This window comes from Salmo trutta, chromosome 4, assembly GCF_901001165.1.
Source record: "Salmo trutta chromosome 4, fSalTru1.1, whole genome shotgun sequence".
NCBI lineage: Eukaryota > Metazoa > Chordata > Actinopteri > Salmoniformes > Salmonidae > Salmo > Salmo trutta.
The window spans coordinates 65,694,654-65,716,751 of NC_042960.1; the positions used below are offsets into that span (position 1 = coordinate 65,694,654).

Consider the following 22,098-nt stretch of genomic DNA (forward strand, 5'->3'; position numbering starts at 1 on the left):
GGGGACTGTCAGTCTAATGGCCTGGATATAGATGCTGTTTCTCAGTCTCTCAGCTTTGATGCACCTGTACTGTCTCCAGCTTCTCGATGGTAGCGGGGTGAACAGCCCGTGGCTCGGGGGGACAAGCCAAATTGTTTCAGCCTCCTGAGGTTGAAGAGGTGCTATTGCGCCTTCTTCACCATGCTGTCTGTGTGAAGGGACCATTGCAGGTTGTCAGTGATGTGCTGGTCCAAGGAACTTGACGCTTTTGACCCTCTCCACTGTGGCCTCGTCGATGTCTGCAGGATGTTGGTGAAAGTTGGTGAAAGGAAAAAGGTAAAAGGGATACCTAATCAGTTGTACAACTGAATGCATTCAACTGAAAGGTGTCTTCTGCATTTAACCCAACCCCTCTGTATCAGAGAGGTGCGGGGGGCTGCCTTAATCGACATCCACGTCATCAACGCCCAGGGAACAGTGGCTTAACTGCCTTGCTCAGGGACAGAACAAAATATGTTTTACCTTGTCAGCTCTGGGATTCAATACAGCAACCTTTCAGTTACTGGTCCAATGCTCCTACCCGCCAGGCTACCTGCCACCCCCAAGAGTAACTGCAAAAATTTGCAGTCACAGTCAAAACTTCATGACCTTTGATCACATGGTTTTTGTAAGTTCATGCAGTCCACATGCAAGTCGGACAATTTTTATCACCATAATGCAACACACTTTGAAAGGCAGTGACCAACGATGGTCATCGACTTGACTAAACTGATCCACACGAACTTTCCATTTACTGAAGGTAGGCGGTTGTTGACGCTTGGTCGATTCCAATAAAGTTTTGTAGAAAAGACCGGAAGTGACATCACCGAACGGAACTTGCTGAATCAAAACAATGGCCGACTGGAGCTAGCTAACGTTACCTTTAAAAAAAACATGAACACTAGTTTCAACTGTAGATAAACAGGTATGCATTATTTTTAAGACAATATCAGTGTTATGAGCAAAGGATTTACTAGGTGTACTTTACGAGCAAGAAGCTAGCTGTTTGCGGCCTGCTTTGAGCGTCGCCATGAGTGATGTTGTCGAGAAGACTCTGTCTGCTCTCCCGAGCCTCCTTTCGCTAGACTCGCAGGCAGGAGCTGGGAAACTTTCCCCCTCCTCCAAATTAGGGAATCTGATCAAAGGAATCACTGAACTGACATCCAAACATGTGAGTACCGTAGCCAGCTCTTTGGCCAGTTGCCTTACACATTATGGTCAGCATCGATGCTGACAGGAGTAGTATAGCTAAAATTAGGTGGCTAGCTATCTGTACACTTTCGCTACAATTTGTGGTGTATTAACTAGTGCCCACAGCTACCTGTCTAGCCACAATGAACCACTCTGAAACAAAACTGTAATTATTTACTAGTGTCCACGGATCCCCCAAATTCTCTTCAACGTCAAGCCTACGCCGTATGCTTGAGACAGCGAGTCGAATTGATGTTGATTTATTAGGATCCCCACATTAGCTGACGCCAGTGGCGACAGCTAATACTGGGGTCTGACAACGAAAAAGACATTGCAGACAAAATACTTTACAATTTATATTAAACACATTAGTGCGTATGTCAGTTACACAAACATGTCTTTGCAGCTTTTGACCATATGACTGGACAATAATCAAAATAAGATAAAACTAGAGCCTGCGGGACCTGCTTTGTGGAGTGTGATGTCAAAAAAGTAGAGCATCTCTTTATTACAGACAAACCTCTCCCCATCTTTACAACCATTGAATCTATATGTTTTGACCATGACAGTTTACAATCTAAGGTAACACCAAGTCATTTAGTCTCCTCAACTTGTTCAACAGCCACACCATACATTACCAGATTCAGCTGAGGTCTAGAACATAGGGAATGATTTGTACCAAATACAATGCTCTTAGTTTTAGAGATGTTCAGGACCAGTTTATTACTGGCCACCCATTCCAAAACAGACTGCAACTCTTTGTTAAGGGTTTCAGTTACTTCACTAGCTGTGGTTGCTGATGCTGATGCGTATATGGTTGAATCATCAGCATACATGGACACACAGGCTTTGTTTAATGCCAGCGGCAGGTCATTGGAAAAATAGAACAGAGTAGAACACCTAGAGAGCTGCCCTGCTGTACACCACACTTTACATGTTTGACATTAGAGAAGCTTCCATTAAAGAAAACCCTTTGAGTTCTATTAGATAGATAGCTCTGAATTCATGATATGGCAGAGGTTGAAAAGCCATAACACATACCTTTTCTCAACAACAGGTTATGGTCAATAATATCAAAGGCTGCAATGAAATCGGTACAGCTCCCACAATCTTTTGATCAATTTCTTTCAACCAATCATCAGTCATTTGTGCCAGTGCAGTACATGTTGAGTGCCCTTCTCTGAAAGTCTATTAATTTGTTTACAGAGAATAGCATTGTATTTGGTCAACACACAATTTTTTCCAACAGTTTGCTAAGAGCTGGCAACAAGCTGATAGGTCTGCTGTTAGAACCAGTAAAGGCTGCTTTACCACTCTTGGGTAAAGGAATGACTTTAAATTCCCTCCAGGCCTGAGGACAAAGACTTTCCTCTAGGCTCAGATTAAAGATATGACAGATAGGAGTGGCTATAGAGTCAGCTACCATCCTCAGTAGCTTTCCATCTAAGTTGTCAATGCCAGGAGGTTTGTCATTATTGATCAATAACAATACTTTTCCCATCTCTTTCACACTAACTTGACAAAATTCAAACTTGCACTGCTTTTCTTTCATTAATTGTTTTTTTTATGTATGAATACAATTTCTCACTGTTCGTTGTTGGCATTTCCTGCCTAAGTTTGCCCACTTTGCCAATGAAGTAATCATTAAAATAATTGTCAATATCAAATGGTTTGTGATGAATAAGCCATCTGATTAGATGAAAGATGGAGTTGAATTTGTCTTTCTGCCCATAATTTCATTTAAAGTACGCCAACGTTTTTTTCCATCATTCTTTATATCATTGATCTTGGCTTCATAATACAGTTTCTTCTTCTTTTTGTTGAGTTTAGTCGCATCATTTCTCAATTTGCAGTAAATCAGATATGCAGCCAGACTTATTAGCCACTCCTTTAGCCCCATCTCTTTCAACAATACAGTTTTTCAATTCCTCATTAATCCATGGAGCCTTAACAGTTCTAACACTCAGTTTCTTAACAGGTGCATGTTTATCAATAATTGGAAGAAGCAATTTCATAAATTCATCAAGTGCAGCGTCTGGATGCTCCTTATTAATCACATCAGACCAACAGATATTTTAACATCATCCACGTAAGAGTCACTGCAAAATCTATTGTATGATCTCTTATACACTATTTTAGGCCCAGCTTTTGGAACTTTGGCCTTCCTGGATATAGTCACTATATTGTGATCACTGCATCCAATGGGTACCGATACAGCTTTAGAACAAATTTCTACAGTATTAGTAAACATGTGATCAATACATGTAGATGATCTTGTTCCTGTAGTGTTTGTAAACACCCTGGTAGGTTGATTAATAACCTGAACAAGATTACAGGCACTGGTTACAGTGAGAATCTTACTCTCAATATTCAGGTCCCCAAGAAAGTAGACCTCTCTGTTTACATCACATACACTGTCAAGCATCTCACACATTATTTAGATACTGACTGTTAGCACTTGGTGGCCTATAGAAACACCACAAAAGAAAAGGCTTTAGATATTCCCGGTGAACCTGCAACCACAACATTTCAATGACACTTGACATAAGATCTTCTCTAAGCATTACAGGGATATGGCTCTGAATATATACAGCAACACCTCCCCCATAAGCATTCCTCTCTTCTATAGATGTTATGTCCTTGTATTGCTAATGCTGTATCATAAAATGAATTATCTAAGTGAGTCTCAGAAATGGCTAATATATGAATGTTATCTGATATTAGCAAGTTATTGATTTCATGAACCTTATTTCTAAGGCTACATATATTACTATGGGCTATTTTTCAGTCCTTTCCTGGGTAGCTTATCAGAGATGGACATAATATGGAAAAGAGCAAAACAAAGACCAGAGCCTATGCAGGCCCCACTACACCTGGCCCTCACTCTATACAAACATTCCCATTGTCTTTATTTCCAGGAGGAGGAAAAGCTTATTAAAAAGGAACTGGCGTCTATCAAGGAGCAGGTAGCATCTCCCAACACCACCATGGTAAGTCTCACTTCATCTTCCCATCAGAGAGCATTGCAATGTGTCCGTAAAAAAAATATCTAATCATTCTGACACTCCGTTTGTCTTTGACGACAAAGACATGAATCTGTCATCACTGAGGCAGATTTATAGATCTGTTTACTTGTATTATTTGTGGAGTGTGTTACTAGTACCGTGGCAACAGCTTTCTTAATAAGTGCACCAGAGGGGAACCAAAACACTGTATTTTAACACTGTATTGAATTGAATATTTGGACATTCTTCTCAGTCAAATGGTTGCCACGTGAAGTAATGTTGACGTATAATAATGTAATTTCAGCGTCAGATGAAGGAAATAATGGTGAGAGCCATCTACTGTGAGATGCTGGGTTACCAGGCGTCCTTCAGTTACATTCACGCCATCAAGCTGGCCCAGCAGGGCAGTGTCCTGGAGAAGAGAGTGGGTACGTTCTGTAGACACACACATTCATAGGATGGGTACGTTCTGTAGACACACACATTCATAGGATGGGTACGTTCTGTAGACACACACATTCATAGGATGGGTACGTTCTGTAGACACACACATTCATAGGATGGGTACGTTCTGTAGACACACACATTCATAGGATGGGTACGTTCTGTAGACACACACATTCATAGGATGGGGACGTCCCATAGACATACAGTACCAGTCAAAAGTTTGGATACGCCTACTCATTCAAGGGTTTTTCTTTATTTTTACTATTTTCTACATTGTAGAATAATAGTGAAGACATCAAAACTATGAAATAACACATATGGAATCATGTACTAACCAAAAAAGTGTTAAAAATATTTAAGATTATTCAAAGTAGCCACCCTTTGCCTTGATGACAGCTTTGCACACTCTTGGCATTCTCTCAACCAGCTTCAACTCTTCCAAAACCATCTCAATTGTGTTGAGGTTGGGTGATTGTGGCGGCCAGGTCATCTGATGCAGCTCTCCATCACTCTCCTTCTTGGTCAAATAGCCCTTACATAGCCTGGAGGTGTGTTGGGTCATTGTCCTGTTGAAAAACAAATGATAGTCCCACTATGCGCAAACCAGTTGGGATGGCGTATTGCTGCAGAATGCTGTGGTAGCCATGCTGGTTAAGTGTGCCTTGAATTCTAAATAAATCACTAACAGTGTCACCAGCAAAGCACCCCCACGCCATCACAACTCCTCCTCCATGCTTCACGATGGGAACCACACATGCGGAGATAATTCGTTCACCTTCTCTGCATCTCACAAAGACATGGAGGTTGGAACCAAAAATCTCCAATTTGGACTCATCAGACCAAAGGACAGATTTCCACCGGTCTAATGTCCATTGCTCGTGTTTCTTGACCCAAACAAGTTTTTTCTTATTATTGGTGTCATTTAGTAGTGGTTTCTTTGCAGCAATTCGACCATGAAGGCCTGATTCACGCAGTCTTCTCTGAACAGTTGATGTTGAGATGTGTCTGTTACTTGAACTCTCTGAAGCATTTATTTGGGCTCAATTTCTGAGGCTGGTAACTCTAATGAACTTATCCTCTGCAGCAGAGGTAACTCTGGGTCTTCCTTTCCTGTGGCGGTTCTCATGAGACAGTTTCATCATAGCGCTTGATGGTTTTTGCGGCTGCACTTGAAGAAACGTTCAAAGTTCTTGAAATGTTCCGTGTTGACTGACCTTCATGCCTTAAAGTAATGATGGACTGTCGTTTCTCTTTGCTTATTTGAGCTGTTCTTGCCATAATATGGACTTGGTCGTTTACCAAATAGGGCTGTCTTCTGCATATCACCCCTACCTTGTCACCACACAACTGATTGGCCCAAACACATTAAGAAGGAAAGAAATTCCACAAATTAACTTTGGAAATGGCACACCTGTTAATTGAAATGCATTCCAGGTGATTACCTGATGAAGCTGGTTGAGAGAATGCCAAGTGTGTGCAAATCTGTCATTTAAGGCAAAGGGTGGCTACTTTGAAGAATCTCAAATATAAAATATATTTTGATTTGTTTAACTTTTTTTGGTTACTACATGATTCCATATGTGTTATTTCATAGTTGATGTATTCACTATTATTCTACAATGTAGAAAATAGTAAAAATAAAGAAAAACCCTTGAATGAGTAGGTGTGTCCAAACTTTTGACTGGTACTGTACATATTCATAGGATGGGTATGTTCCATAGACATACATATTCATAGGATGGGTATGTTCCATGGACATACATATTCATAGGATGGGTATGTTCCATAGACATACATATTCATAAGATGTTATGTGTTCATATGATATTTATATAAATAATCGGTATGTTATATTCTCCTGGAATTACTTACTATACCATTTTATCATTTTGATTTGTTAACGATTCAGAAAGCCTAGCTTTACTGTAACATATTTTATTAAAATTCAAACTATTAAATATTTTTAACGTGTCCAATAGTTGTGTTGATTTAATCTGTGTCTCCAGGTTACCTTGCTGTATCCTTGTTCCTTAATGAAACGGATGAGTTTCTGCTACTCCTGGTGAACACAGTCTTAAAGGTGCATTTCCAACCCTGATTTGTTGTCCTTGGGTTTCCACATGCAGTAGTTGAATGAATATTGCAAGACGTTGTTGTTGATGTTGTTTTATAGACTTGGTGGTGTTGTTGTTTTGACAGGATTTGCAGAGTACCAACCTGATCGAGGTGTGCATGGCTCTAACTGTCGTCAGTCAGATGTTTCCCAAAGATATGATACCTGCCATCCTGCCAGTGGTGGAGGAGAAACTCACACATCCAAAGTAAGGACTTTAATATTACATACGGATTCTTATACTTTGCTCAGTCTCACTTTATGGGCAAACGTGACTTAAAGTGCAGTGAGTGAGTCATTAGTTTGGTGTGTGTGATCTCTGTAGGCATTGAACCCACAACATTGCTGTTGCTTGTGTTATGACAACGCTCCGATTTAGGGCTCTTTACCCATTTTCAGAAACCTTTTTTATTTTATTTTTTAGATTATGAACTTTTAATGTCCTCAGAGAGGCAATACATCTTGCAGCAGTCATAAAACATATCACATCTAAAAATGTAAAATAAATAGCAAAGGATATTTATAATAGGCGTAGGGTAAGTGTTAAGAGCAATTAGTCCAACTTTTATCTGTCCACAGGGAGATCATCCGGAGGAAAGCAGTCCTGGCTCTGTACAAGTTCTACCTGATCGCACCTAACCAGGTGCAACACATCCACAGCAAGTTTAGGAAGGCCCTGTGTGACAAAGACCCTGGAGTCATGACAGCCTCTCTACACATCTACCTACAGCTCATCAAGGTACTTCCTGTCATAATTGCATCATTTCTTCATCCATATCACTGAAAAAAGACTTGGAGTTAACTAGGCTCTCGAGTGGCGCAGCGGTCTAAGGCGCTGCATCTCAGTGCAAGAGGTTGTCACTACAGTCTCTGGTTTGAATCCAGGCTGTATCACATCTGGCTGTGATTGGGAGTCCCATAGGGCCGCACACAATTGGCCCAGCGTGTTTGGCTGGGGTAGGCTGTCATTGTAAATAAGAATGTGTTCTTAAATGTTCTTAACTGACTTGCCTAGTTAAATTTAAAAAATAAAATCTTGGGTAATCAAATAGTCTTAACAGTAGCACCCAGCTACAGTGGAATTGTTCTACCAATTCATTTTCACATTGATTACATAAATCACAAACATATATTGTTTTTATTTGTGCCACGTAAGTACAGACTATACTAGCCAATGTGGTGTCCTATAAGACTATAAACAACTTGCTGTTTCCCCAATATCTCCAGGAGAACCCAGAGAGTTACAAGGATCTGACCGGGAGCATGGTAACCATCCTGAGGCAGGTGGTAGGAGGTAAACTCCCCCTGGACTTCAACTACCACAGTGTTCCTGCGCCCTGGCTTCAAATACAGCTGCTCAGAATACTGGCCTACCTGGGGAAGGAAGACCAGGGGTACAGTAGTATATCATATCATTCTACATATGTTTCTGTCCGACCCCACCCTACCCCCCTCACATTCTGGTGTCACCTGATTGAGTAGAACTCTGGGCCTGTTAACCCTGGATTAAGAAGCACTTTCTATGGAGATTGTCCATGAAGCTTTTTAGTTCAGCTGTTATCTGGGAGACTGGCCCTATAATCGTTGTCTATTTAGGTGAGAGTTTGTTGTAGTCTCAGAAGGGCAACTCTGTTTTCTAACTAAGATGTTCCTCTGGGTTTTACAGCACTAGTGAGGTGATGTATGATGTACTGGAGGAGTCGTTAAGAAGAGCAGAGATGAATCACAACATTACTTACGGTATGTCATGCGTGTACCTCACAAGGTGTCCTCTACGAGACTTGTCAGCACACATCTGCCCTTCATGCGCAGACATTGTTGCACCAACCCCTCCAATGCTTTTGGTTTAACTTGTTATTTTTCAGCCATTTTATTTGAGTGTGTGAAGACCATCTATACAGTTCATCCAAAGTCACAACTGTTGGAGAAAGCAGCGGAATGCATCGGGAACTTTGTCCTATCGCCTAAGATCAACCTCAAATATCTGGGTAAGATCCCTCCATGTTCAGTGTGGTCAGAAGATGGACCTAATCCTTTTTTTACATGACGTACAAAACACCACAACTGTTTTGTACGTCAGTTGTATTGACGTAGTTGAAAGAACTTGCCTGCTGGACACTCCTATAGTGAGTATTACACGTGTGATCTTAGGTCTGAAGGCTCTGACGTACGTGGTGCAGCAGGATGCTAACCTGGCCCTGCCTCACCAGATGACCATCATAGAGTGTCTGGACCACTCTGATGTCATCATTAAGCGCGAGGTGAGTCATCATAGTGTCTGGACCACTCTGACGTCATTAAGCGCGAGGTGAGTCATCATAGTGTCTGGACCACTCTGACATCATCTTTAAGCGCGAGGTGAGTCATCATAGTGTCTGGACCACTCTGACATCATCTTTAAGCGTGAGGTCAGTCATCATAGTGTCTGGACCACTCTGACATCATCATTAAGCGCGAGGTGAGTGAGGCAGGAGATACCATTGTGTGGCAGGGCTTTGGCATTTACTGTACTCATAGGTGGGGTTGCAAAATTCTTAACGTTTTTCCCAAAGTTCCCAGGTTTTCAATAGATCTCAGTTGGAGGATTCCCGGAATAAGTAGTGAGTGAACTTGGAATCCTCCTACCGGGATTTATGGAGAAAAAAAACTGGGAACTTTGGGAACGTTTCCAGAATTTGACAACCCTTCATGACGTGTCAATCAATATGCTCTCCCCTTCCCCTCCTCTCCCCAACAGACACTGGAGTTACTCTTCCGCATCACCAATGCCCAGAACGTTACAGTGATCGTCGAGAAGATGCTTGAGTTCCTCAGGCTGACCTGTGACGACTACAGCACTATAGACCTCGTGGGGAAAGTAGCAGAACTAGCTGAAAAATATCCTTTCATTATTGAGTCTTGACCATGGGAGCTGTGGACATCATGCTAATGGGAATGGGTTTACTTAGGACTAGCTAGTAGCTACAATCAAAGACGTTCATAATATTTCTGTTGGTTTCTCTCTGTTGATTGCAGGCCTGGTTTCTCTCTGTTGATTGCAGGCCTGGTTTCTCTCTGTTGATTGTAGGCCTGGTTTCTCTCTGTTGATTGTAGGCCTGGTTTCTCTCTGTTGATTGTAGGCCTGGTTTCTCTCTGTTGATTGTAGGCCTGGTTTCTCTCTGTTGATTGTAGGCCTGGTTTCTCTCTGGCCTGCAGGCCTGGTTTCTCTCTGTTGATTGCAGGCCTGGTTTCTCTCTGTTGATTGTAGGCCTGGTTTCTCTCTGGCCTGCAGGCCTGGCTAACAAGTGTATCAGTGAGATCTGGAGAAACCCAGAACTGCTGGACCTGAGACTATGATGATAATGGGACAGACAGTTTTGTATCTGTTCTTTTTTGTTGTTGTTGTAATTTGACCCCCTTTTTCTCCCCAATTTCATGATATCCAATTACGATCTTGTTTCATCGCTGCAACTCCCCAACGGGCACGGGAGAGGCAAAGGTCGAGTCATGCGTCATCCGAAACATAACCCTCAAGCTGCGCTTCTTAACACCCGCTCACTTAACCAGGAAGCCAGCCTCACCAATTTATTAGAGGGAACACCGTTCAACTGACGATCGTGGTCAGCTTGCAGGCGCCCGGCCCGCCACAAGGAGTCGCTAGAGCGCAATGAGCCAAGTCACGGCCGGTTGTGATACAGCCTGGGATTGAACCCCAGGCTGTAGTGACGTCTCAAGCGCTGCAATGCAGTGCCTTAGACCGCTGCGCCACTCGGGAGGCCAGTTTGTATCTGTTCTGTTGTTGCTCTTTCATTCATGACGCCAATCCCAATGGTCTGTTGTTCCTATAAACACTCTACGTATGCCCCAGACAATGTGTGGTTCATCCAGACTATGAACTCTGTGTTTTCTCTGGGGGGAGACGTGATGCAGCCTGACATCCCTAACAACTTCCTTAGATTACTGGCTGAAGGTAAGTAAACCAATGAACAGGCTGAACCTTCCTTAGACTACTGGCTAAAGTTAAGTAAACCAATGAACACGCTGAACCTTCCTTAGATTACTGGCTGAAGGTAAGTAAACCAATGAACAGGCTGAACCTTCCTTAGACTACTGGCTAAAGTTAAGTAAACCAATGAACACGCTGAACCTTCCTTAGATTACTGGCTGAAGGTAAGTAAACCAATGAACAGGCTGAACCTTCCTTAGATTACTGGCTGAAGGTAAGTAAACCAATGAACACGCTGAACCTTCCTTAGATTACTGGCTGAAGGTAAGTAAACCAATGAACAGGCTGAACCTTCCTTAGATTACTGGCTGAAGGTAAGTAAACCAATGAACAGGCTGAACCTGGCGCGTTGTGTTTTCAGATGATACTAGTGGTTGACATTAATTCCGTTTATGTCAGGTTGGGGTCAAGTCCATTTCAGTTCAGGAAGTAAACTGACTTTTACATTTTTTCACATAACTCACATTTTAATTCTAATTTCCCTAAATGTTTTTTTCTTCCCAAATGGACTTAATTGAATGTAATTGACCCCATCCATGGTTTACATGCAGTAATTGATTCCAGGTGTTAATGCCTGCCTCTGCTGCTCCAGGTGTTGATAATGTGGAGGACAGGCAGCTGAGGCTATTTGCTGTGGACTCCTACATGTCCTTACTCCAGGGGGAGACGGCCAAGCTGCCCCAACGCTTCCTACAGGTCATCAGCTGGGTCAGTACACTGTCTTGGATACTGCTAAAATGATTTAACTCTGTTTCCAGTTTCAAGGGAAGACATTTAAAGAGCCATTTTATTTAGATTGTTTCTTAAATGAAGCAGGGTTGTGATTTATTCCTGATGAATAATTAATTCCTACTTTCTGATATCAACATTCAAATAGACCTACCACAAACCAAAGAAATCTAACTTCCTGATCACCTCTGTGATTTTCCCCTGGTCCCTTCTTCTTCTCCCACCTACTGTAGGTGCTGGGTGAGTATTCCTACCTGAGAGAGGAGGACTCAGACCCAGGCAGCGTTATGAGACTGCTGGCCAGACTACTAGACCAGAGACACACCTCCACTGAGACCAGGAGCTGGGTACTGGGGGCCATGACCAAGCTGTGCTCCAGCCCAGTGTCTGTGGCCCTGGCCAGAGATGTGTGTGAGAGGTACATGTCTTCCCTGTGTCCAAAGTCTGTTTGGGCTAACATTCCACTCGGTGTCACATTTTGAGATTTTAGTCATTTAGCAGACGCTCTTTTCCAGAGCGACTTACAGGAGCAATTAGGGTCACGTGCCTTGCTCAAGGGCACATCAGCATGTTGTTTTTTTTACCTTGTCGGCTCAGGGAATCGAACCAGCGACCTTTCGGTTACTGGCCCAACGCTCTAATTGCTAGGCTACCTGCCACCCCTATATGACACAGAGTAGGAACGAATGTTAGCACAAAACCGGGCTGCATTTCAGGCTTATTTCCTACGCTCACACTTCTCACTAGATGGTTTTGCTAGTAGTGGATCTTCTGAAGATGTCAGAAGTGATATGTTATTTCTTTACCTGCTTTAGATGAATGCGCTAACTAAGTCACTCTGTAATTTGATGTAAATGCAGGTACTCTGGGTCTCTGAATACGGTGCTCCGGCAAAGGGCCCAGGAACTGATGATCCTTAGCCAGGATACAAAGCTCCGAGCCAGGGTACTGCCAGCCGAGGGCAGGCTAGAAAGCCTGGAGGTACACCGCCATCTATTGGCAAAACTTGCACTGCTACCCCACGGAACGTCATCGGCTCTATAAACAAAATGTTTATCTTCTTTATTTAAACTTTATTCAGCCAGGTTGTCTCTCTGGCCAAGAGCAGACATCCCAAAGTATTGATCTACTTAATATTTGCAGTTGATCTAATCATTTCCTGTCTGAGTTGGCTGTGGTGTTGTTTCATTCCTCAGGTAGACTCGTCCCTGTCCTTCCTGGATGGCTATGTGTCTGAGGCGTTGGCTGCTGGGGCAGCTCCTTACAAATCTCCTCATCAGAGACAGGAGGACCTGGTCCAGGAGAAAGGTAACACGTTGACATCCTCCACTTTGTTGTTTTACTAGAAAAGTATTTCTAATTATTTACATTTTTTTGTAATTACTTCCTGTGATCAAATGTTGGTAAAATGACTGGCTGGCTGGCTGACTGACACTGACTGTGACTGGCTGACTGACTGGCTGGCTGACTGACTAGCTGGCTGTGGCTGACTGGCTGGCTGACTGGATGGCTGGCTGGCTGACTGACTGACTGACTGACTGACTGACTGACTGACTGACTGACTGACTGACTGACTGACTGACTGACTGGATGGCTGGCTAAGTCGCTTTGGAAAAAGTGTCTCCTAAATGGAGTGAGTATGTATGTATGTATGTATGTATATATAGTTTTATGAAACTTATATATATATATTAGTTTTGTTTTTTTGACACAAAAGACATTTCACTACCCAGACAGTCAAATCCAGTCCATTTGACCCTCTACATATTCATTGTTATGGTCTGTTGTTTTTAATATGGCTGCTGGTAACATGGCTGCTGGTAACATGGCTGCTGGTAACATGGCTGCTGGTAACATGGCTGCTGGTAACATGGCTGCTGGTAACATGGCTGCTGGTAAACATGGCTGCTGGTAAACATGGCTGCTGGTAAACATGGCTGCTGGTAACATGGCTGCTGTATGACAAATGACTTGGGGATAAATAAAGTGTCTTCCCATCTCTTTCTCAGCTCTGAGCCTGGAGCCCTATGGTCTGTCCCTGCCTGTCAGTCTGTCATCCTGCAGCATCACAGACAGACTGACAGACAGACGGTCTCCTACTCTGCTCTCTATGAGCTCAGGCCTGTCTGGAATTAGCACTGAGCTATCTCACCAAGAAGGGTATGTTCTCATCACTCTCACAGTGTCCACTAATGATGATGAAATAAGACAACTGAATTTGGCTTCAACTATGCAAAGAAAAGTCTCTGTGGTTGTCAGTGTATAGCTCAGACGGACTAACTCACCACTGGTACTTTGTGGTTTTGGGTTATATTAGTACTCCATGTTATTTCAACCAAGAAGTTTCCTATATACTGAGTCTACAAAATATTAGGAACACTTTTCTAATATTGAGTTGCACCTCCTCCTTTTGCCCTCTGAACAGCCTCAATTAGTCAGGGCATGGACTCTACAAGGTGTCGAAAGCGTTCCACAGGGATGCTGGCCCATGTTGACTCCAATGCTTCCCCACAGTTGTCAAGTTGACTGGATGTCCTTTGGTTGGTGAACCGTTGATACACACGGGAGACTGTTGAGCATGAAAAACCCTGCAGCGTTGCAGTTCTTGACTATAGAATATTGATGATTTGTTAAAGTAGTAAAAAAAAAAAAGCTTCCTCTCTGTTCCTAACCTCAGGCTGCACACCCTCTTCTCTCATCAAGTGATCATATTCTCACCCATCAGACTATTCTCAATTTAATCTTGTATGTAAAATTTGTTCCGATTTAGAGTGGCCCATTTTATCAAATGTGCAGGAACAGGGGGTAAATAAATGTTGTCAGTATGCACTGGAATAGCGAATGGAGGCCGCGTGCTTTCCCGCCGGTCCGTTTTGTTGGGCTACTTTGGTTTTATAGCGGAGCATGTGCTTAATATGAGCAGCTGAGAAATAAATACAACAACCCTTATTTCACTCCACGACCCAACCCCTTTTTGAGGAGGATGCTCTCGCTGGCGCGACATGCTCAACAGTTTTATTTCACTAAACTGTTGACAGCCCGTCTGCCTGCTCTAGAAAGGAATGAATGAGAGAGAGAGGAGGAGATTGAAACGAATGGTGGTGAGGTATTCTGTAGCTAAAGGTAATGTGTCACCCAATTTAATTATAAAAACAATTCATTTTACTAGGCTATACAGCATCGCTTTGGCCTATATGTTCTACAGTTTGTTTAATTTTGGAGTATAGGCTAAACCAATTAAGTACCAAAGACATCTTGAATCAGTTTTGTTTAATATGCGCTAGGCTATTTATTGTATAACGGCACAATCATAATATTTGTGCTCAGGCTCATAAGCCTATGCATCAGCTCTAATATGGTTGAGGGTGTTTTGAATGAATCATCACCTTTAGAAAGCACTGTCCATTTCGTTGTGTTAGGCTTTGAAACAACATCCACAACAATCATGTTTTACACTGTTTCAAACTGCTGTTGAACTTCTTTCTTCAAATTGATCATCACAGTGAGGTGAGGTTTTTTTCCAAGTATGATAGGTCTACTGTTTTAATGATACATTTTACGTGTGATTTTCGATTGATGTCAGAGTGGTTAGAGGGACAGTAGAGCCCTGAGTACCAGGCCATTAGGACCTGATGGAGGGACAGTAGAGCCCTGAGTACCAGGCCATTAGGACCTGATGGAGGGACAGTAGAGCCCTGAGTACCAGGCCATAAGGACCTGATGGAGGGACAATAGAGCCCTGAGTACCAGACCATTAGGACCTGATGGAGGGACAGTAGAGCCCTGAGTACCAGGCCATTAGGACCTGATGGAGGGACAGTAGAGCCCTGAGTACCAAGCCATTAGGACCTGATGGAGGGACAGTAGAGCCCTGAGTACCAGGCCATTAGGACCTGATGGAGGGACAGTAGAGCCCTGAGTACCAGGCCATTAGGACCTGATGGTAGTTAGCAAGTTGGGTATTACCAAAGCATGTCCAGAGTGCATAAGAGGAGATTACAATGACTCGGCAGGTCATGTGTAATTTTACTGCGGTCATGATTCATGACTGCCGGTTTGGTGGTAATAGTCACCGCAACAGCCCTAGACTCAGTGTATAATGAGAACAGTATTGGTCCAAGAACAGAGCCTTGAGGAACATCGACATTTACCGTAGATTGTCAGAGGAATTTAAACAAGACTGATGACATGTTCTTTGATATAATCTTGTAGAAGACCCAGGTTAGTATCCCGATGTTATTTCAGCTCTCCCACTCTGAAATTGGACGGGGTGAAGAGGGTGTGGGGGAAGGACGGGTACCTGGCCCAGCAGCAGAGTGCAGGAGAGACCCCAACCCCCCTAGTGGAGCTGCCCAGTCCCCTGCTCTCCCCTCAGAGCCCACCCTCCCAGACACAGAAACCCTCCTCTGGACCTGAGCCTGACCAGGAGAAACGGCAGCTGGCCTCGTCGCTCTTCGTTGGCCTGGGATCCCACAACTCAGTGTGTCTGGTGAGATTACCTTCTACTGTTTGATTGTTCATTAAGCATTGCCAATCAATCAAATGTATTTAAGGCTTTATTTAAACCCTTTAAAAATGTTTAACCTTTATTTAACTAGGTAAGTCAGTTGAGAACAAATTATTATTTGTTGCCTGAGTACTTTAAGATATTAGCCGAGTGCGGTCGGATAATAGCCGAGTGCGGTCGGATATTAGCCGAGTGCGGTCGGATAATAGCCGAGTGCGGTCGGATATTAGCCGAGTGCGGTCGGATATTAGCCGAGTGCGGTCGGATATTAGCCGAGTGCGGTCGGATATTAGCCGAGTGCGGTCGGATATTAGCCGAGTGCGGTCGGATATTAGCCGAGTGCGGTCGGATAATAGCCGAGTGCGGTCGGATAATAGCCGAGTGCGGTCGGATATCAGCTTGTACTCTCCCCAACAGATGGGCCGAGCCGAGCCGGTGCCCCGACACTTCAGAAGGAAACCCAGAGGGGAGTCCTCATCAGGCGCCAGCGAAGGCTCCTCTGACTCCTCCCACTCGTCTCGCAGCGCTGCCGTTGACAACCTTCTGCTTAGCAACCTACTGGACTCGACCACTGTGGCCTCAGAGGGGGGTGCTGCTACCACCACCACACCTCAACAGACCTCCCAGAGAACACTGGACCATACCACTAGCAACGGTAGCCCCCATGTAGAGGGGATGGAGCAGAGAGTAGAGGCAGGAGGACCTCTCTCTCTGATCAGGGGAAATGGCATGGTGGCTGTTCTACCGCCCACATACGCACAGACAGACCCACAAACACAACAAGATCTACACCAAGCTCCAGCCCTAGAGAGACCCAGGGACCTCCCTCTCACCTCCCACCTGCCAGCAGAGCTCTCTGGGCTGGCCCGCTCTGAGTTCACCCCCCTGTGCTCGGACCAGGACTCCAGCCTGGTTCTGTCAGCCTGTAGAGTGTATAAAGAGGATGCCTTAGTGTTGCTGATTTTCATTTCCAACAACACTGACTCCGCACTCCACCAGATGGCACTGCAGCTCACCTGCAAAGAACTGGAGGTATATTTGTTTCAGACTGGCCTTTTAACAACAAAGTTCCCTTGTTTTTTTTTCAGAAATCCTGGTTGGAAGATCCCAGAATCAAGACAGAAATACCAGGGGATCCTCCAACTGGGATTTAGAAAAACCAGGGATCTTTGTGAAAGTTTCAGGAATTTTGCAGCCCGTAATTCATGTCAAACTGATGATTCTATCATGCTGTTTTCCCCCTCAGATCTCCTGTATCTCAGGTAGTCCGTTAAATGAGGTTAAGGGTCACAGTGTGACGGTTTGTCTGCACACTGTTGTCATGAAGAGAGCCTCAGTCCAGGTGGAGCTGGCTGGGTTACTGTCCTACCAGAGACCCCTGGGCCAGCCCCAGGCAGCACAGTTCTCACTGAGCCTCTCTCTGAAACACTTCCTCAGGTAAAACACTTCCTCAGGTAAAACTACTGCTATCTGTAACTGTCAGTACTGTCTTCCAGGTTACCCTGAATCCTAACCTCTCGTGGACAGACTGTGTGAACAGGAATGGTACTGTAGAGCTGTCATAATGCAACGACAAAGTGGGAAAACATTTTTGCACTCAGTCACTGCTCTAAGTCGTTCTGGATAAGAGCGTCTGCTAAATGACTCAAATGTAACGAAAGGATGCGTGAGGACTGGCAGCATTAGTTCCGGTGCTTTGGACAAATCACGATTTCTCAGGTGTTGGCATCTTTTGAATTTCTGAAGCGGAGGAGACAGTTAGGCCCGTAGACTTGTCCGTAACTTCCCCTACTTCACAGGCCAACTCCTTCCCCTACTTCACAGGCCAACTCCTGACCCTATTTCACAGGCCAACTCCTGACCCTACTTCACAGGCCAACTCCTGACCCTACTTCACAGGCCAACTCCTGACCCTACTTCACAGGCCAACTCCTTCCCCTACTTCACAGGCCAACTCCTTCCCCTACTTCACAGGCCAACTCCTTCCCCTACTTCACAGGCCAACTCCTTCCCCTACTTCACAGGCCAACTCCTGCTCCTGCTTCACAGGCCAACTCCCGCCCCTACTTCACAGGCACTATGGCAACAATTCCATCTGGCCTATCATAGGGCAAAATGGAGCTACCACCCTATTTCTTACATCCAATTCTCTCAGATCTACACCTAGTGCCTAGGGGGCCTCTGTTAGCCACTACTACTTCCTGTGTGTGCACACTGTTGACATTCTACTTCCTGTTTGTGTTTATGCAGGCCGTTGACTGTGTCCACAGGGGATTATGGGAAAATGTGGTTGTCTTTCTCTCATGACTTGAAGCAGAACCTTCGACTGGTAACAACAGAACACCAAGAACCTCTGACGGCCACACTGGACGCGCTGAAGGGCAAACTACACCTCCACATTGTCGACATCATAGGTCAGCATGTTGCGCGCTCTCATCTTAATGCTTTAACCCAGCCCTGACCACTTAGAAAATCTCATGCCTACCATAATACTGTGATTGTACATCTTACTGTCATACACTGTTGTTAATACCACTTCATCATGAAGTGGGTAATGGAAGTTTTATTACTTTTGACCTTTTTATCCTTTTCCTTTTAGGGTCGGAGGGCATCGTGGCGTGCCGGCTGCTCCAAGGTCAAGGTCAGGGTCAGCCATGTCTGCTGCACTGTCGTGTCCACGCTGACTCTCTGGCCGTGTGGCTGCGCTCCCCTGTCCCTGATCTGCCTGACTCCCTCCTCTACCACTGTCAGAAAGCCCTGACGGAGACCTGAGCCGGGCCGTGTCTCATTCCAGGAAGTTGTTCCCTTCCTTCTGCTTTCGTTCACCTCACTGATCATTTTTTTAAAGTTATATGGCAGCGACTAAGGATGCGTTTAGACAGGCAGCCCAATTCTGATACATTTTTTTCACTAATTGGTCTAATCCAATCAGCTCTGAAGATCTGATGCGATTGGTCAAAAGACCAATTCGTGGAGAGAAAAAAAAAAGAAGAGAATTGGCCTGCCTGTCTATTTGGTTTCCACCTGCCCAGTTGTTTGTCTCATCGGTGAAGGAGAGTCAACAAGGACGAAGGGGAGGAAACCACTTTATGGAATGAAGTGCAGCCCTGCGCTCACAGGCCCCGAGCACCACCACTGAGGGGCCAACTGAAGTACATAGAATCTCCTCATTGAAGCAGTCACACAGAGACATACAGTGGGAAGCAGCTGACGTTATGTGTCCTTGTCTTTGCAGTTCAGTGTTTACTATATATTTTTCTCAACAGTGATTTCACGTTTTTTTTTATGCTCATGTATTTATTGCGTTTTTAACGGAACAACTAATTGTTCTTATCGCTTCACATAGCTCTTTGTGAAAACGTGAGCTGTGAGCCTCAGAAGGAACTAGTGGAAAGCGTGCTCTGTATTAGACACCCTCTGGAAATAAACACTTATTAAATGAGGAGTTCAGTTGTCTTTCAGTTCTACAAGCTTTGACTTGACTTAATAAGCTTCCCTATCTGTGTGAGAAGGAAGCCCAGGAAGTCTAGAAGTCATGGGATTCTTGGCCATGTTTCCCATTTGATCTTTTACCTGATTATTGGTATTATTGGTCTCCTTGACTGTTTCCTCCTCTCTCTTCCTCCTCTCTCCCTCTCTCTTCTTCCTCCTCTCCCTCTCTTCCTCCTCTCTCCCTCTCTCTTGTAGCTATCCTCCTCTCTCCCTCTCTCTTGTAGCTATCCTCCTCTCTCCCTCTCTCTCGTAGCTTCCTCCTCTCTCCCTCTCTCTTGTAGCTTCCTCCTCTCTCCCTCTCTCTTGTAGCTTCCTCCTCTCTCCCTCTCTCTTGTAGCTTCCTCCTCTCTCTCTTGTAGCTATCCTCCTCTCTCCCTCTCTCTTGTAGCTGCTGTCGAATGGCTCACAAAAGCTTCAGTAGTTAAGTTAATTACATGATCAATATTCAGAAAGGTATTATCAAGGCAGAAATGTTTCAGTTTAACAGTACATGTTATACTGAACTGTCATTGTCATGCATGTTATGTTCTCCAGACGCTGCATCTAATAATGATCTACTAACAGTATGCGTTTGATTTCCAATTCACAGGCAAGAGCTGAAACCCAAGAGTCATTGGTGATTATATTTTTTATAACAATGCAGCATTTCAAACTTATTTATTGGATATTCTTATAGAATATATTTGGTTATCTTGTAAAATACAAGATAAAAGAGCTTTAAGTAAAAAAAATGTTTTGCTTCATGTGTTCCCCTCAGATATCAGTTAGTCTACCATTAATCTATTCCACTACACACGTCCTCCTCATGCTTGCTGTGCGCCATAGCCAGGGGACGAAGTTCATCTGTTACTTTTCAATGTGTGTTCAGATGCAAATCATTTTTTTGCCTTTTTCGTTTTGTAAAAGCTTGAGTGCTAAAAGTGGATATTTTTTTAATGGAACTGAAGAATTGTATGTAATTTGAACGCTAACACAAAGATAACCAACCAAACACCTTATGATCTGATGCCAAGGAGACATGTTCATTTGTGCCTGTAGTACAAAGAGACCAGTGTACTTTAGTGCCTGTCTGCAGTTCTGCTTACTTTAGTTAATAAACCGGACATTTAACCTTTTACTCGTCTGTTTAGGTAATCATTCATTACCTTGAACATGCAACACCAGTAACCATGTGAAAAGAAGTTTTAAGATTCAAGACTTGAGGATAACACTTGTATTAAGAATTGTTTGTATCATGTGCATAACTACTGTAAACATTTAATCAATAAAATAAGAATTGTGTATATTTTAAAACATTTTATGACATTGTTTTAAAAACTAGGAATTGTAAATGTACAATAAAATAACCGTGCATGCTTCAGCTGTGAAAGTATTTTTATTGTAGTGGAAGGACTTCAAACGTAAACACACAGACTAGTGTTAAAATGTAGTCTAGTGTTGTAGTAATGTATTACAGTTGTGGGATAGTAGCCTTTAAACAGGAGAAGTAGGGACTTTATCTCGGTCTTACCTGGTTCCATGTTTTTGTTGTTTGTGTAAAATACTACAGGTAGACCTAGTTAAGTGAGAAGTGGATCACTTAATTTCACTGTTACTATCATTACAACAGGTTTGTGATTGCTGTCATATGCTAAAAAAAATCACATTTCATGATTCCCTCAAATAGCTGGTGAATTGCTTTTAGGAGTTCTAAATGGACAGCATAGAAGCTTCTCAACAATATTTCCATGACTTGTTAAACTCGGATTTCTTAACTTCTGGATTTAGACTGAAGTCCTGTGCCTATTCTAAAACGACAACGTTCCATGTAACTTTCACGAGAAAGAGCACTAAATACATAAGGCCTCACTTTACTCTGCTTCGTCATCTTTACTTTCATAATTGTTCATACCAGTAAATGTATTTAACCTAGAAATAAACGCTACAAACCCAGGTGTTCCGACCACGCTCCCGACACATCCAACAGACTTCACACCTTAAGAAACTCAACGGATATCTGGTGCCCCCAGGTGGCCATTACAGGGAACTCCAGTTACCTTGTGGCAGCAGTGCCACCACATATATTTTATGTAAAGTAACATTTCTGACAATACAGTTATCTCCATATTTCACAGAATGTGTACTTATTTGATTAGTTATTCTTCCAATTTAGCTCTTAATCTGATTTTATTTATAATTTCCAATTGGCGGCAGGATGACCATGTGAATTTGGTCGTTTGTCACCGTCAAAAGTGGTTATTTCCACCAATGTTTTTAAAACATGAGCTTTGCTATTTGGTGGAAAGCAAACAGCATATTTTGGTGTAGGGGGCGGGAGAGGATTTTAAGGGAGATAGGTCAAGTGTTTTATTGCAAGGGTTGTGCAGGGATTTTAAACTGACTGACTGACTGACTGACTGTTTTGAAACACTGCACTCATGCGCTGCATGAGACAATGGTGGTCACACCAGATACTGACTGGTTTTCTGATCCACACCCCTACCTTTTTTTAAAGGTATCTGTGACCAACATATACATATCTGTATTCCCTGTCATGTGAAATCCATAGATTAGGGCCTAATGAATTTATTTAAACTGACTGCTTTTCTTAAATGAACTGTAAATCAGTTAA

At 43.5% G+C, this 22,098-nt stretch overlaps 1 protein-coding gene and 1 long non-coding RNA gene across 2 annotated transcripts; both read left to right on the forward strand.

Annotated features, from left to right (window-relative positions):
• Positions 1 to 833: 833 nt before the first annotated feature.
• ap4e1 (adaptor related protein complex 4 subunit epsilon 1) lies at positions 834 to 19,440 on the forward strand. The gene is made up of 22 exons (XM_029751826.1): positions 834 to 1,189; positions 4,128 to 4,199; positions 4,519 to 4,642; positions 6,668 to 6,741; positions 6,861 to 6,982; positions 7,354 to 7,513; positions 8,002 to 8,168; positions 8,441 to 8,514; positions 8,640 to 8,762; positions 8,926 to 9,035; positions 9,512 to 9,651; positions 10,611 to 10,723; positions 11,352 to 11,467; positions 11,722 to 11,906; positions 12,349 to 12,469; positions 12,685 to 12,796; positions 13,498 to 13,648; positions 15,734 to 15,977; positions 16,413 to 17,027; positions 17,242 to 17,432; positions 18,246 to 18,409; positions 18,595 to 19,440. The coding sequence occupies exons 1-22, from the start codon at positions 1,049 to 1,051 to the stop codon at positions 18,765 to 18,767; spliced, it is 3,492 nt and encodes a 1,163-aa protein (XP_029607686.1). The 5' UTR covers positions 834 to 1,048; the 3' UTR covers positions 18,768 to 19,440.
• Positions 19,441 to 19,809: 369 nt separating this feature from the next.
• LOC115192895 (uncharacterized) lies at positions 19,810 to 20,847 on the forward strand. Its single transcript, XR_003878007.1, has 2 exons — positions 19,810 to 20,103; positions 20,245 to 20,847. It is a non-coding gene; the product is annotated as an uncharacterized LOC115192895 (long non-coding RNA).
• The last annotated feature ends 1,251 nt before the right edge of the window (positions 20,848 to 22,098 follow it).